Source organism: Schistocerca serialis, chromosome 12, assembly GCF_023864345.2.
Source record: "Schistocerca serialis cubense isolate TAMUIC-IGC-003099 chromosome 12, iqSchSeri2.2, whole genome shotgun sequence".
In the NCBI taxonomy this organism is placed as follows: Eukaryota; Metazoa; Arthropoda; class Insecta; order Orthoptera; family Acrididae; genus Schistocerca; species Schistocerca serialis.
The window spans coordinates 159,742,770-159,757,201 of NC_064649.1; the positions used below are offsets into that span (position 1 = coordinate 159,742,770).

The window sequence follows — 14,432 nt, forward strand, 5'->3', positions numbered from 1 at the left end:
TATACAATGTAGTTGATGCCGATACCATTTGACATGCAAAAGCAAAACAGTTTAGTGGGTATGTGTGTGTTTGCAAACACACACATTTTTTTGGAGACAGTGCTTCAAATTTTAAAGGAACGTACAAATTGATGTAACTCGAAAACTACGTACATTCATATAATAGAGTAATCGATAAGTGGAAGTTGTTTCATTGATGTGTCGTATGACAGAAATTGGCAAAATTAACAGATACACATTTCTCGACATCACAATGGAGGATCTTCAATAGCCAAATGCAGTCATAACGGTGAAGCACGCTTCAAAATGTATTGCCAAAGTAAGTACACTATTATAAAGTCATTAGGCAGACATTACTCAGTTCACAGGAATGTCCTACACTGGGCGAACACTCGAAGGCAGATGTCGACAATCCCGGAAAAGCTCGCCGACAAATTTTGAACCTTTTTCAGGTCTTAGGTCGACTAGCCCGAAATGGAGCGTGCGACGTCTCGTCGAGCCGGCTCGTCACTCTCCTCGGGCAGTTCGGAAAGCCGACTTTTTCCTGCCGGGTGCCATGTCCCACTGTCGATCCCAGACCCTTAGAGCCCGGCGTGGGTGGAGGGGAAAGCTTCTCACTACGCCTCAGCTCCAGGTGGGGGAGGTGCTACTCAGTTCGTGTGGATCTTCCCACATGCCACCACTGCACTACAAGTACAGCTCAGGCTGCGTCACAAACCTTACTTAATCGGAAACTGCTTTTTAATAGTGTAGCTGGATCATTATTAAAATGAAATGGCAGTATATGCCAGCCCCACAATCAAGCGTAAGGCCGGAAACTGAAAGATTGCAGGGTCGAATCTTGGTGTGGCTGTGGTATATTTTGGTCTCCCTTTAACCTAACCTTCACTTCTCAACGATGTGAAAATTTGCCAGGAGAGAGACACGGTACGGATTCCACATTAAACAGTAACTCACTTTACACACATCCGACTGAGGGAACCACACTCTGCTGTCGAGCCAGACGGAACTGACGTCGTCGTACTTCGCAGTCTCTTCTTTGCAGACGCAGTGCTCTGAGAGCAAATCTGCTCTCGGTCTGCAGAGTGCTAACAGTCTGTGCACCTTTCCCGTAGCATGTAGACAGTTTGACCTAGTGGCTCTTTCGTGTACTTGCACAGGATGCAGTAAACTTGTAGTTTCCAGAGTCTCAGACGGTTCTTAAATGACCCCGACACGGCTTTTGACTCGGGTGCAGGCAGGATACAGACTTATATTTCCGACGTATTTTCGTGAAATAAGAGATACGTCCCATTATGCCAGTTTTCTCTTCTGTTGTAAACTGCTCCACAGGCTTGTCTAACTTTACAGCACACCGGATTTGGCAGTCAACGAAACCATTTTCTCGGAATCAGTCTGTAGGCCATACTACTCCACTTCACGAGCCGCGTGCGACAGTGTGCTCAAAATAATTCCCGGTTGCAAAGCAGCACTACAATACAGGCAGGAAAGTATAGACGGTGTACATCAGTCTCGGCAGATGCCACACACACACACACACACACACACACACACACACACACACACACACACACACACACACTCTCTTCTTTGAGACAGGGGACACTTAAATAAAAAGAACACGTTTGCATATAAATAACTGAATATTATAATTAACAAAAATAGCGACAGTGGTGACAGTAGTCTGCCGCTGCCCCGTCACCCGTCAATAGCCGGCCCTCTGCAGCTCCCTCAGCTGGCTCTGCAGCTTCTCCTCCTTCGTCTTCCTCTCGTGGCTCAGCTGAAACACGAGGCACCACCACACCCCCTGTCACCTTAGTGCTACTAGTACACTGCTTGTAAGACAACACTGCTCACACAGATTAAAATACCGCACACAATTATGAAGACAGCATAGGACCAAATCCTCGGATAACACGGGGGATATTTAATTTAATTTACAAAAGGAGAAAATATAAAAAAATGCATGAAATGGAAGAAGAAAATCTGAATACAGAGGTCTAAAAAGAGACTGATAGAAAATGCACAGTGGCCGAGCAGAACTGGCTATACGACAAATGTGAGGTCGTAGAAGCGTGCACGACTAGGGGAAAGGTAGATGTGTATAGGAAAATTAAAGAGAGCTTTGCAGAAAGGAGAACTAGCCGTACGACATCGTGAACTCGGACGGCGAGGCGGAGTCGAAAGGAGAAGGGACAGGTGAAAGGTGGGAGAAATATATAGAGGGGCTACAGCAGGGAAATGAACTTGAAGACAGTGTTATATAAACAGAAGAGTAAATGCCAGAAGAGAAAAAAACATTTCACCTAGCTACAAGAATAGTGAAATACACTCTGATTTTGAGAAGAACGTAATAATTCTAATCCTAGAAAAGGTAAGTGCCACCAGCTATGATATCGGCGCACTACAAATTTGAGAAGTCACAGTTGGAAAATACTGACTCAAATTATTTACAGAACAATGGACAAAGTACTACAAGCTGACATTGGGGAAGGCCAGACTGAATTTCAGAAAAATGTAGGAACACAAAGCAGCCTACGAACTATTGTAGAAAATAGACAGACAAAAGGCAAACCTAGGTTTGTAGCATTTGTAGGTCTAGTTAAAGCTTTTGACAATATACACTAGAATACACTCCTTCAAACAATGGAATGTAACAATATTATGAGAAGGAAAGTTGCTACTCACCATATAGCGGAGGTGGCGAGTCGCACGCAGGCACAACAAAAAGACTGACGGAAAGTGAGTTATCGGCCAACAAGGCCTTGCCTGAGACTGCAGTCGTGTGTGTGTGTGTGTGTGTGTGTGTGTGTGTGTGTGTGTTTTGTTGACAAAGGACAAGGGCCGAAAGCTCTATTTGTGACCGTCTTTTTGTTGTGCCTACCTGCGACTTGGCACCTTCACTATATGGTAACAACTTTCCTTTTCAGAATAGTCTCTGAAATTCTGAAGGCAGCAGGGGTAAGATACAGCCAGTGAACCTTTACCTACAACTTGCATCAAAACAAGACTCCAGTTTTAAGAGTCAAAGGACACGAAAGTGAATCAGTAACAATTGTAATCTGTTGCCAACATTTAAACTATTGCCAACATTATTCAATCTATACTCTGACTGAGCACTGAAGTGAACCGAGGAGTAATTCGGATAGGGAAATAGAATTTGGGGAGAAGAAATAAGACGTCTGCAGTCTACACTGACACTGCAATTCCGTCAGAGACAGCCGTGAATTCCGAAGAGCAGTCTAACACAATGGATAGGATCTAAAAAAGAGGTTATAAGATGAACAATGACAAAAGTAAAGGAATGTAGTCAAATTGTATCAGTTGATGATGAGGGAATTAGACTAGAAAATGAGACAAAGTAGTGGATGAGTTTTGTTATTTGGGCAGCAAAATAACTGATGATGACTGAAGTAGAGAGGATATAAAATGTAGACTGGCCATGGCAAGAAGAGCATTTCTGAAGAGGAGAAATTTGTTAACATTGAATACGACACTGAATTTAAGTGACAGGAAGAATTTTTAGCAAACAGAACACAGCATGTTGTTATCAATGGAGAGACATCTACAGACGTTAACGTAACCTCTGGCATGCCACAGGGGAGTGTTATGGGACCATTGCTTTTCGCAATATATATAAATGACCTAGTAGATAGTGTCGGAAGTTCCATGCGGCTTTTCGCGGATGATGCTGTAGTATACAGAGAAGTTGCAGCATTAGAAAATTGTAGCGAAATGCAGGAAGATCTGCAGCGGATAGGCACTTGGTGCAGGGAATGGCAACTGACCCTTAACATAGACAAATGTAATGTATTGCAAATACACAGAAAGAAGGATCCTTTATTGTATGATTATATGATAGCGGAACAAACACTGGTAGCAGTTACTTCTATAAAATATCTGGGAATATGCGTGCGGAACGATTTGAAGTGGAATGATCATATAAAATTAATTGTTGGTAAGGCGGGTACCAGGTTGAGATTCATTGGGAGAGTCCTTAAAAAATGTAGTCTATCAACAAAGGAGGTGGCTTACAAAACACTCGTTCGACCTATACTTGAGTATTGCTCATCAGTGTGGGATCTGTACCACATCGGGTTGACGGAGGAGATAGAGAAGATCCAAAGAAGAGCGGCGCGTTTCGTCACAGGGTTATTTGGTAACCGTGATAGCGTTACGGAGATGTTTAACAAACTCAAGTGGCAGACTCTGCAAGAGAGGCGCTCTGCATCGCGGTGTAGCTTGCTCGCCAGGTTTCGAGAGGGTGCGTTTCTGGATGAGGTATCGAATATATTGCTTCCCCCTACTTATACCTCCCGAGGAGATCATGAATGTAAAATTAGAGAGATTAGAGCGTGCACGGAGGCTTTCAGACAGTCGTTCTTCCCGCGAACCATACGCGACTGGAACAGGAAAGGGAGGTAATGACAGTGGCACGTAAAGTGCCCTCCGCCACACACCGTTGGGTGGCTTGCGGAGTATAAATGTAGATGTAGATGTAGAAGTCTTTTCTGAAAGTATTTGTCTGGAGTGTAGCCACATACGGAAGTGAAACTCAGATGATAGACAAGCAGAGAATAGAATTTTTGAAATGTGGCGCTACAGAAAAATGCTGAAGATTACATTGGTAGAGCACATACCTCATAAGGAAGTCACGAATAGAATAGGAAAAAAAGGAAGTTGTAGCACAACTCGACTAAAAGGTGGAATCGGCTGATACGAGACGGCCAGAGGCTTCGAGAATCGTCAGTTTCGTAACGCTGGAAAGTGGAAGGGAGGTGGAAGCTGGACTACGGCAAGCAGTCGGCACTCACCGCGCGTATCCTGATGTACTGAGCCGCGAAGCGCTCGACGTCGACACGGCCGGAGAGGAAGGCCTCCGCCACGGCGTCGCTTTCCTCGTCGCTCTGCTGGGCCGCCAGGCAGAGTGTCTCCTGCAGAAGAGCACAGAGTGGTGGGTAGACAATGCCGAAGAATGTGTACTTAATACTCAACTATTTCACGACCACTGGGTCTACTTTCGGGAGTCGATACAGATTTAGGCTCAGAACATCAAATAATAAACAGTCCGCAGTTAAATAATAAACAGTCCGCATCCCGGATGGCAGCACAATTTTCGATGGAAAATGTAAGAAGCCTGCAACCGGGAGAAACTTTGGAACCGGTCTGTGGATTGCACTCGGCCGGCACAGTAGGTAGTTTGCCATCTGCGAAAGGTACGGGTCCGAATTCGAGTCTCGGTCCGTCATCTGGTTCGGTGTGTTAACACCGACTGGTGTCTACAGGGGAGAAATATATGTGATTGCTGACAGCATTAGTCCTCAGAATAGATTTAGTAATTATTTGTGGAATAAAAAAATTTCAGCTACGGTACAATAATATACCATTTAAATCCGAGATGAAAGAGGTAACTCCGCACAGGCTTCTCAGGGTGCCTGTCACTTGTAAACGATAGTCTCTTCTCGATTTGTGATTCGGACTTCCTCTTCTAACATTATCGAATGGTTTTATAATGTTTAGGAATATGGAGGTGGTTTCTCTGCAGATCCTCTTCGTTGTTCAATTATTTGTTTTGACCTGAGTGCTGCACCTGCTGTACAGCATCCCTATCTAAAGCCCATTTGTTTTTTCACTTTAGACGCACTCAGATATACTACTAAAAATATCTTTGGATAATTAGTACACAGTGACAGCAGGTCGATCCCTCACATTTATGCCGGTCTCCCTTTTCAGACAATGAGATTACTTTTTTCTGTTGCCGTTCTTTTGTTAGTAGTGGTTTGTTTTCTGACGTGTATTATACAGATGTAACACTCTGAGACATGAGGGCAAATTCCTATATCATTATCCGTGCTACTTATGGCTGCTGCCCTCACTTTCACAACGTCTATCAATTATGCACACACTTTTGACCCAAAAAAAAAAAAAGATTATTTGCCAGGCAGAATATTCAAAGCATGTAACACAAATATACAAACAGTAAAAAAAAAAAAAAAAAAATAAATATGTGGCTTATAGGGAAAAAGATTCCAAAGGATCAAGCACTGTCGTTGATAGTTAAATAAAAAAACTTAAATGTTTTAACTATCTAGGATCTGACATTACATATGAGTATGATAGAGATAAAAAGAAAAAACTAGCAAAATTCTCAAATAAAAATATATGCTGCTTGAAAAACAAAACACTGGAAGCAGAGTAATTACAGTATTATAAAACTGTGGCCTTTCCTGTTTTATTGTATTGAACTGAATCGTGGGTCACATAGAAATACGAGTGCAGAATTCAGACAGCAGAAATGAGATTTCTCAGGACAGTAAAAAGGCACTGCAGATCAGACATAACTGAGAAAGGAATGAATTGAATTTATAGATCAGAAAACAAAATCCTTGAAAACAGAACCATATGGAACTAATATGTTATCAGAATGAATCCCTGAAGATTACGTCTCAAAACTGCAACAAAATCAAAAGGGAGTAGTCGAGGAAAAGACAGGTATCGCAACAGAAAAATGCGCAACGCTTGAAACCTGTAATAATAAGAATAAAAATTATGGCTACAGGGCCTACATGTATGCTGGACACTTAAATTAATAAATGTGTGGAGGGAATGAATTAACACTTATTGCTACATTTATTTTGAGTAATGCATTTTTACTTAATGTTTCATTACAGTAGCCAACTAAACTTTGTGTCGTCCCGGTGCTGCACCTCCAGGCACACACTTGCTGACCGGCCCATTCTACATCAAGCTATATGTTGCTCCCTGCTTCAGCACCAGTGCTTGCTCATGTGGGAACACTTGCCAAACTACAACTGCCCGAGAACACTGCTACTCGCAATAAAACAGGGGACAGGCTGAGTATTTGGGACGTAGGTTTTCAATATACAGGGTGTCTGAAAAAGAATGTAACCTATAGCTTCCAGCCTCCTGATACCGGATTACAATCCTTTATATACCGTACATACAGTGACATGTCAAAATATTTTTATCTACCTTACGAAGAGTCAATAAGACCACCCTTCACGACACATTTAGTTGACAGTCCATTTCCTCTCTCGCAATGGTAGCAGAAGCTTCTGCAATCCACTCTCGCACCCCTGTCAGATCTCGAGGTGACGGTGAGAAAAAGACCACAAAAAGAACACACACGGTGTCACATCTGGAGACCTCGAGGTCCGTCTCGACAACACGTCTACGTCAGGGCTAGTGCGATCTTGACGTTGTGGACGATGTTCGTCCAGATACTTTCTCACGTCATTACAGAGGTGTGGTGGGGATCTGTCCTGCCAGAAAAATGAAATCTCGAGAGTCCCCTCTCAGTCGTATCGACGGCATACGGATTGTATCGAGATACGAATGTCCCATTACAGTTCCTTCTGCAAAGAAAAATGGCCTGTATAGCTCCATTCGGTGCTTGGAAATAGAGACATTTAACTCTGAACACATGACAGTTTCTCCAGCGATTCACCGAGTGTTTTTTGAACCCCAGATTCAAACATTCTCTCTGACGGTTCTGCTCTCGATACCACTGAAGACTACCCTGTCCGTAAAATTTTCATTTGCCAACTATCCCAACTAAAGATGGTGCAAGGGTGAATGCCTCCACAAGGTGAAGCAAGTTCCTCCCGAATATCAAACACTTACAAACAACATTCCAGAGTGTTGAGTGATGCTAACAGGTTTCTGAACTGAATTTGTGGAGCTCAGTTGGAAGGTTTGCCAAACTCCAGGCAGTGAATGTGGACTGCTGCTACTTTGGCCTTTGCATAAGCATCTGTCTCTACAAGTTTTCTATGCTGATGCTCACTGGAGTTTTCATCAGGTGGACTGAACAGAAACTGTCACCAAAAGCTGTGACAAACTGTGATAACAGACACTGTCTTTCAGTGATCCACAACACAACATGCCTTCTGTTGTTGCGCAGCTAATTGTGGTCTTCGGAATGGTGGATATTTCAATCAAAACTTGAGCGTATCCAGTAGCAATCATTGCCACCGACACCTCTCTCCACAAACTGAACACAGGGAGAACAAAAAAGTTCAATCTATTTTGAACACCTTTCAAGTACAATCCTCTTTAGACACCAGTCGTGCATTTGTGACAGTGTCATATGTCCAGCAATGTCACACTTTTCAGAATTTTTTGGCCATAAAATGCCACAGCTCACAGTAAACTACTTGTTGCTCACACGACTCACTGGAAATCGGTAGCTAGCATCGAACCGGTGACGATCTTAAGCTGTGTCGTCCCACTGTCAACTGAGGAGAAATGACAAGTGGATGTGCACCGTCCGTTTTTACTACAGAATGCAATGGCTGCTGCCATGCAATCACACGTGGCTTGTACTCGCACTGCCACGGGATGGGAGGTAAAGGGAAGGCTCCATCAGAGACAGAGACAGAGAGACAGAGAGAGAGAGAGAGAGAGAGAGAGAGAGAGAGAGAGAGAGAGAGTGAGAGAGCATATGGCAGCCTAAGCTATACTCGAACTGGGGGTGACGTATTAAGGCAGAAGGGGCGTCACTTCTCTTAGTTATTAGGTTGGTGCACAAGTTCATTGCATTTTTTATTTGCATGTTGGTATACTGATTGCTATGGGTTTATTTATCGATTGTCATTTTTTGACAATGTTGACTGGAGTACTCTCTTTCAAATTCTGAAGGTGGCAGGGGTAAAATACAGGGAGTGAAAGGCTATTTACAATTTGTACAGAAACCAGATGGCAGTTATAAGAGTCGAGGGGCATGAAAGGGAAGCAGTTGTTGGAAAGGGAGTGAGACAGGGCTGTAGCCTCTCCCCGATGTTATTGAATCTTTATATTGAGCAAGCAGTGAATGAAACAAAAGAAAAATTCGGAGTAGATATTAAAATTCATGGAGAAGAAATAAAAACTTTGACGTTCGCCGATGACATTGTAATTGTGTCAGAGACAGCAAAGGACTTGGAAGAGTAGTTGAACGGAATGGACAGTGTCTTGAAAGGAGGGTATAAGATGAACATCAACAAAAGCAAAACGAGGATAACGGAACGTAGTCGAATTAAGTCGGGTGATGCTGAGGGAATTAGATTAGGAAATGAGATACTTAAAGTAGTAAAGGAGTTTTGCTATTTGGGGAGCAAAATAACTGATGATGGTCGAAGTAGAGAGGATATGAAATGTAGACTGGCAATGGAAAGAAAAGCGTTTCTGAAGAAGAAAAATTTGTTAACATCTAGTATAGATTTAAATGTCAGCAAGTCATTTCTGAAAGTATTTGTATGGAGTGTAGCCATGTACGGAAGTGAAACGGGGACGATAAATAGTTTGGACAAGAAGAGAATAGAAGCTTTTGAAATGTGGTGCTACAGAAAAATGCTGAAGATTAGATGGGTAGATCACATAACTAATGAGGAAGTATTGAATAGGATTGGAGAGAAGAGGAGTTTGTGGCACAACTTGACTAGAAGAAGGGATCGGTTCCTAGGGCATGTTCTGAGACATCAAGGGATCACCAATTTAGTATTAGAGGGCAGCGTCGAGGCCAAAAATCGTAGAGTGAGACCAAGAGAAAATACACCAAACAGATTCAGAAGGATGTAGGTTGCAGTAGATACTGGGAGATGAAGAAGCTTGCACAGGATAGAGTAGCATGGAGAGCTGCATCAAACCAGTCTCAGGACTGAAGACCACAACAACAACAACAACAACAACAACGAGTGGAGCTGTGGACACTAGAAAATTGGGTGCTAAGTGGAGAAATCAGAACATGTCTCACATATCCTTCTGTTTGTGTTCAATAGAGGGGTAGCTGCAGCGGAGGCAGCCAGAAGCATTTGTGCCGTGTACAATGCCACTCGACAGAGCTCGGGAAGAAAGAGGTTTTCTCATTTTAAAGAGACTTGTTTTGACATTAGTGACGCTCCACAATCGGGAAGACCTTTGGGTTACCATGAAGATCATTCAAACACATTCATCCACAATTATCAATCACAGTGTACTCAAAAACTGTCAAATGTGATGAACCCCACCACTGTGTGACATTGCACACAACGGGGAAGGTTCACAAATCGAGTGTACGGGTACTGCACGCTTTGAGCCAAAATCACAAAGATTAGTGGATGATCGTATGTGCATCTCTGCCTGGCTAGCGAATAACACCGACCATCCCTATCCGGTACCATTACTGGTGACAAGAAATGGTGTCTTTATGCTCACGTATGTTACATATCTGGTGGAACAGTGACTGTGCGGTGCGGTGCACTACGACTTGCTTCCTCCAGGTCTAACCATCATTGCTGACATTTATCATCAACAACTGAGACATCTTGCAGACACAGTCCAAGAAAAATGACCAAGAAGAATATGCGAACTGACTGTACTCCACGGTAACGCTCGCCCACATTTTGCTAGACTAACAGAAAGCAGTATACAGGATTCGGGTCGGGGAGTATTTCTGCACCCATCTTATTCACCTGATTTTGCACCCTCAGATTTTTACTTTTCTCCCTCTATCGAGCTTCTACAGTTGTGGAACAGAAAAGTTACCCCAGCGTTAGCGGACTGTTGTGAATAGTGAAGGAGCATATATTATTGACGATTCGAGTCTCTGTTACGAGTATCTGTTGTGTTCTTTAAACTTAAAGAAAAATGCTACGAACTTACGCACCGACCCAATACTTTTGTCAGTTTGCTAGCTGACTGCTGCCACACTGGGTTCTGACTTACTGCAGCATCAGAGCCGTCTGCGAGACAGCGAAATCTCTCTCCCGCTTCAGCTTCGAGGCACTCACTTCGAGTTCGAGCTGACGCACCCACCTACGACAGCTATAACTTCCACTGACCGAGCGGAGTACTGTGTGGTAATTTGTTTCTGGCAGCAGCAGAAACGTCGCAGCCTCATCGGGCCGGGCAAATGGTCGGAGAAGTGCACCTGTGATATTTCCACGACTCAACTTATACACCTCCATTATGTCAGTGCACTGCCTCCTGTAGCATTGTGTGACAAAAATGCAATGTGGGCTTTTTGAAGGAAAGACAGACGCCAACTGCAACTGGGCATCAAAATAATCTGACGGTGAAAGTTCAAAATTTGTGCCGTCAGATACATCTGTTCACTCCGTATTCTGTATCATTTATTGCCTAGTTTGATATTTTGATGAGAAGGCTAAATTAGAAGAGTCAAATAGTACGGTAGGATCATTTCCCATTGCTCCCAACTTCTCCCAGCATGCAAATCGACACGACATTTGTCACAATACCCTCGTGGTGAACACGGGTACCAGCCGGCCATATACCTCTTACACCTGGCAGCCAATTTTAAACACCGTCGTCATTCCGTAGCGACTGCCCCATCCGGTCGTGCGATCGGCACTCCTCTCGCTGCAGGGCAGGTACGGCCGACTTTGGCAAACTCTGTATGTTCCCGGGCAGTCCTTGGGTCAAAGTTCTGACACGACACCCTCCTGCGTTGACGCATCTGGTAAACTTAAGTATACACATCATTACACATTATTTGTGGATTGAACTTTGATCCCTTGTAGACAATAGTTGCTTTCCGTTTCCACCACAGCAGTCTCTCTCGTGTTACGAGCAGCAGATGTATGACCCGTGATGTGTGACGTCGTTTTTCTTCGGAGAGCTTCCTTTGACAATTTTATAGACACTCATTTTATCTTTCTGCATATTTGCTGTCAGTATAAAAAGCCAGTTTAGTCAGTACCAGTTTCTTCAGACAATCGGTTCACAATCTTCAATCCTGCTAAACTTCCACTATCCATTCTTTTCTTCTAAATTAATGCACTCACCCTTATATTGTCTGGCGCGTACCGCTCCGCGAGTCGTCTGTGTTCGACACCCAGTTCCTCGAAGCGTGCCCGCAATGCGGAGACCTTCTCTGCCTTGGCCCGGACGGCCTCTCTGGCTGCCTGTAGTTCAGGTTGCCTGGACAGGTTCGATTCTAGAAACAAAGACACATTTGGGTTATATAGCTGCAGTTTCACGATACAATGTGCATAAGTAAAACACCTGTCAGCCAACATTTGCACCTGACAAATTCCTATGGAGTTTCTAACATAACTGCTTACATTCCTAGAGGGAAGGGCAAAAATAGACTCCCAGACAGACTCATTTGTAGAAAAAATTGTAATTATTCGCAGTACCATTTGCATCAATACATTTGTAAAGATTCCCCCAAATAAATTTTCATAAAATTTATGAACTTCAATAACCACAACTCTCTAAGAATCAGACTAAAATTCACAAAACAATTGGAGTATTCCTATCAAAGTTTTGGCTGAAATCACACACAGGTTAGCAAAGCACTAAATTAATTAAAGACATGACCACAAATAAAACTATACTGTCAGCAAACTGTAACAACTGAACTGTCTTCCACTGTACAAAAACAATACGCATCACGAGATACAGTTGCGAGCAAAAACAAGCAATTTGACTGTGCAAAAAGGTTAAAAAAGGGGTTTTGTTACTTGAAGCAAAATAATCTCACACATATTGACACAGAATGAGCCTACACATAATTATCAACAGTTTAAACAGAGAAATTGTACATCTTAGAAGTAAAAGCCACGAGTTGTGTTTGAAACTAAATTCACGTTCAATCCTGCGACAAAGACAAAGTTCTCGTACATTCCTGCAAGATTCTGCTGGAAATATGCAAGAAAGCCAGTCGATGACAAAACCAGAACATTATGGACAAAAAGGGAGCCAAAAGCTATAAATTGGAGGATTACAACAAATTTGATATTTTTCACACAGGCACCAAAACCAGTTATGCAATAAAAAACATTGTAAACAACAAGTACAATGCAAAATGAAATTGCAGGCTAAGAGCCACAGCAATGTGAACAATATAACTTTGTAGGTAGGCGAAAACTGCAAAGTGCCATCTGTGACGGGTAGCCACGGCAGAGAATTATCGAGTATTTTAGAGGATGTTAATAATGACATTTGAGCAACTGGAATCGTAAAGCCGAGAGCGATAAAAAATGGTACCTTAAAAGATATCATCAGCCAACGTGAAACAATTTTAGAAGAAAATGATTATATTGTGCGTGTAACTGGCTCAAATGTCACCGCCAGCATCAAAGCATAAGCCCGTTTGACAAGTTCGAGGACTATCTTAGAACATAACAAATCAAAAAATTCCACTGTGGCCTCAATACCTCAGAGGCACAATTTAATAAATTGTTCATGTGTAAATAGATAAATACATAAAACAGGCAGCTCTATTCAATGTGTGATAAATGTGACATTTTAGATATGGGTAATCTTGACAAATCTCAGTGTAGTGGTTAATAAAAAAGAAAAAGAGAATAAAAGAAAAGGTTGAAAATGTGGGAAGAAATGGTGAATGAAAAGGGGGTTTTAAAATCGTTAATGACCGTGAAAAAGGGAAAGAATGAAATGCAAATCGGACTTCGTATTACAGAAAAGCTATCGGACTTCGTGATTCGGAAAAGCTATTGTTGGGGTGGTCCTTGTGGCGTTTGTGAGCAAAAGTTAAACCAATTTCCACTACAAAAATTATTGAAAAAGAACAGAGAATAACAAAATGTAACTGACAGTGGGAAATGGCATAGTTAAACAGTTCATCCTTTACCATGTGAACATGTCTTCTTTCGTGCAGCGTCCAGGTCTTCAAAAATCTCCTACTTCATTTCTGCGTGAAAAGTCTGCTCCAAAATCTTACAATCGTCCAGGAATCACTAATTTATACAAATTAAAATCATCTTGATACTGAATGCAATTTAATTTACTTTGCTACTTTCATCCTCCGAATTTCATAACAACTTCCACAATTAGTCTACACATTAAAATCAGATCAAGACTAGCTAATAAGTTTTTTACGTCTGAATTAAGCTTTGGCTCTCAAGAGACAATAGACGGATAGAAAACAAAAAGAAGAGTTACAATTTTAGTATTTTCTCTGCCGTTGAGCGCTCATACCGCTGCGACGGTATAATTTATATCTGAGGGAACGAGTGTAGCGCGGTGAAATTCAAAGTCCCGCTACATCAGCATACCAAACATAAAACACATTTAAATGATTAAGGTAACGGTTTTCTTAGCGAGGAGGTTAAAAGAATAATTGTGGATGGAGCGGAAATAAATAACTGAATACATTCCACTAATTACACAACCAGGAAGGATTCAGCTATTTTATATATACTGTTTTAACTCTTTAGTTATAGAATTATCATTGTAGGGTGGAAATACTACAAGTAAAACGCAGAATACAAACAGCTTATTCAAGCATAACAGAGGTACAACAATTATGCTCTTCCTAGTTAACACTCACGATATTATGAATAAACTAATTGAGTCTGAACACTGTCGTAAGATGACGGAATGTGATATATCATGTGTCAGAATACTGGCTTACAGAAAATCTAGTTGAGATTTTTGTTTCTAGTGAATCCATTCTTCAAGATATA

At 42.1% G+C, this 14,432-nt stretch overlaps 1 protein-coding gene across 1 annotated transcript in view; it reads right to left on the bottom strand.

The window, feature by feature from the left end:
- Positions 1 to 1,624: 1,624 nt before the first annotated feature.
- The window catches only part of LOC126428470 (vacuolar protein sorting-associated protein 37A), a 70,639-nt gene continuing 57,831 nt past the window's right edge, over positions 1,625 to 14,432 (bottom strand). The window contains exons 5-7 of the mRNA XM_050090405.1: positions 11,784 to 11,935; positions 4,815 to 4,934; positions 1,625 to 1,780 (exon numbers count right to left, since the gene is read on the bottom strand). Of these exons, the coding sequence (XP_049946362.1) occupies positions 1,706 to 1,780; positions 4,815 to 4,934; positions 11,784 to 11,935 (347 nt within the window). The 3' untranslated portion in view covers positions 1,625 to 1,705. The remainder of the gene's footprint in view (positions 1,781 to 4,814; positions 4,935 to 11,783; positions 11,936 to 14,432) is intronic.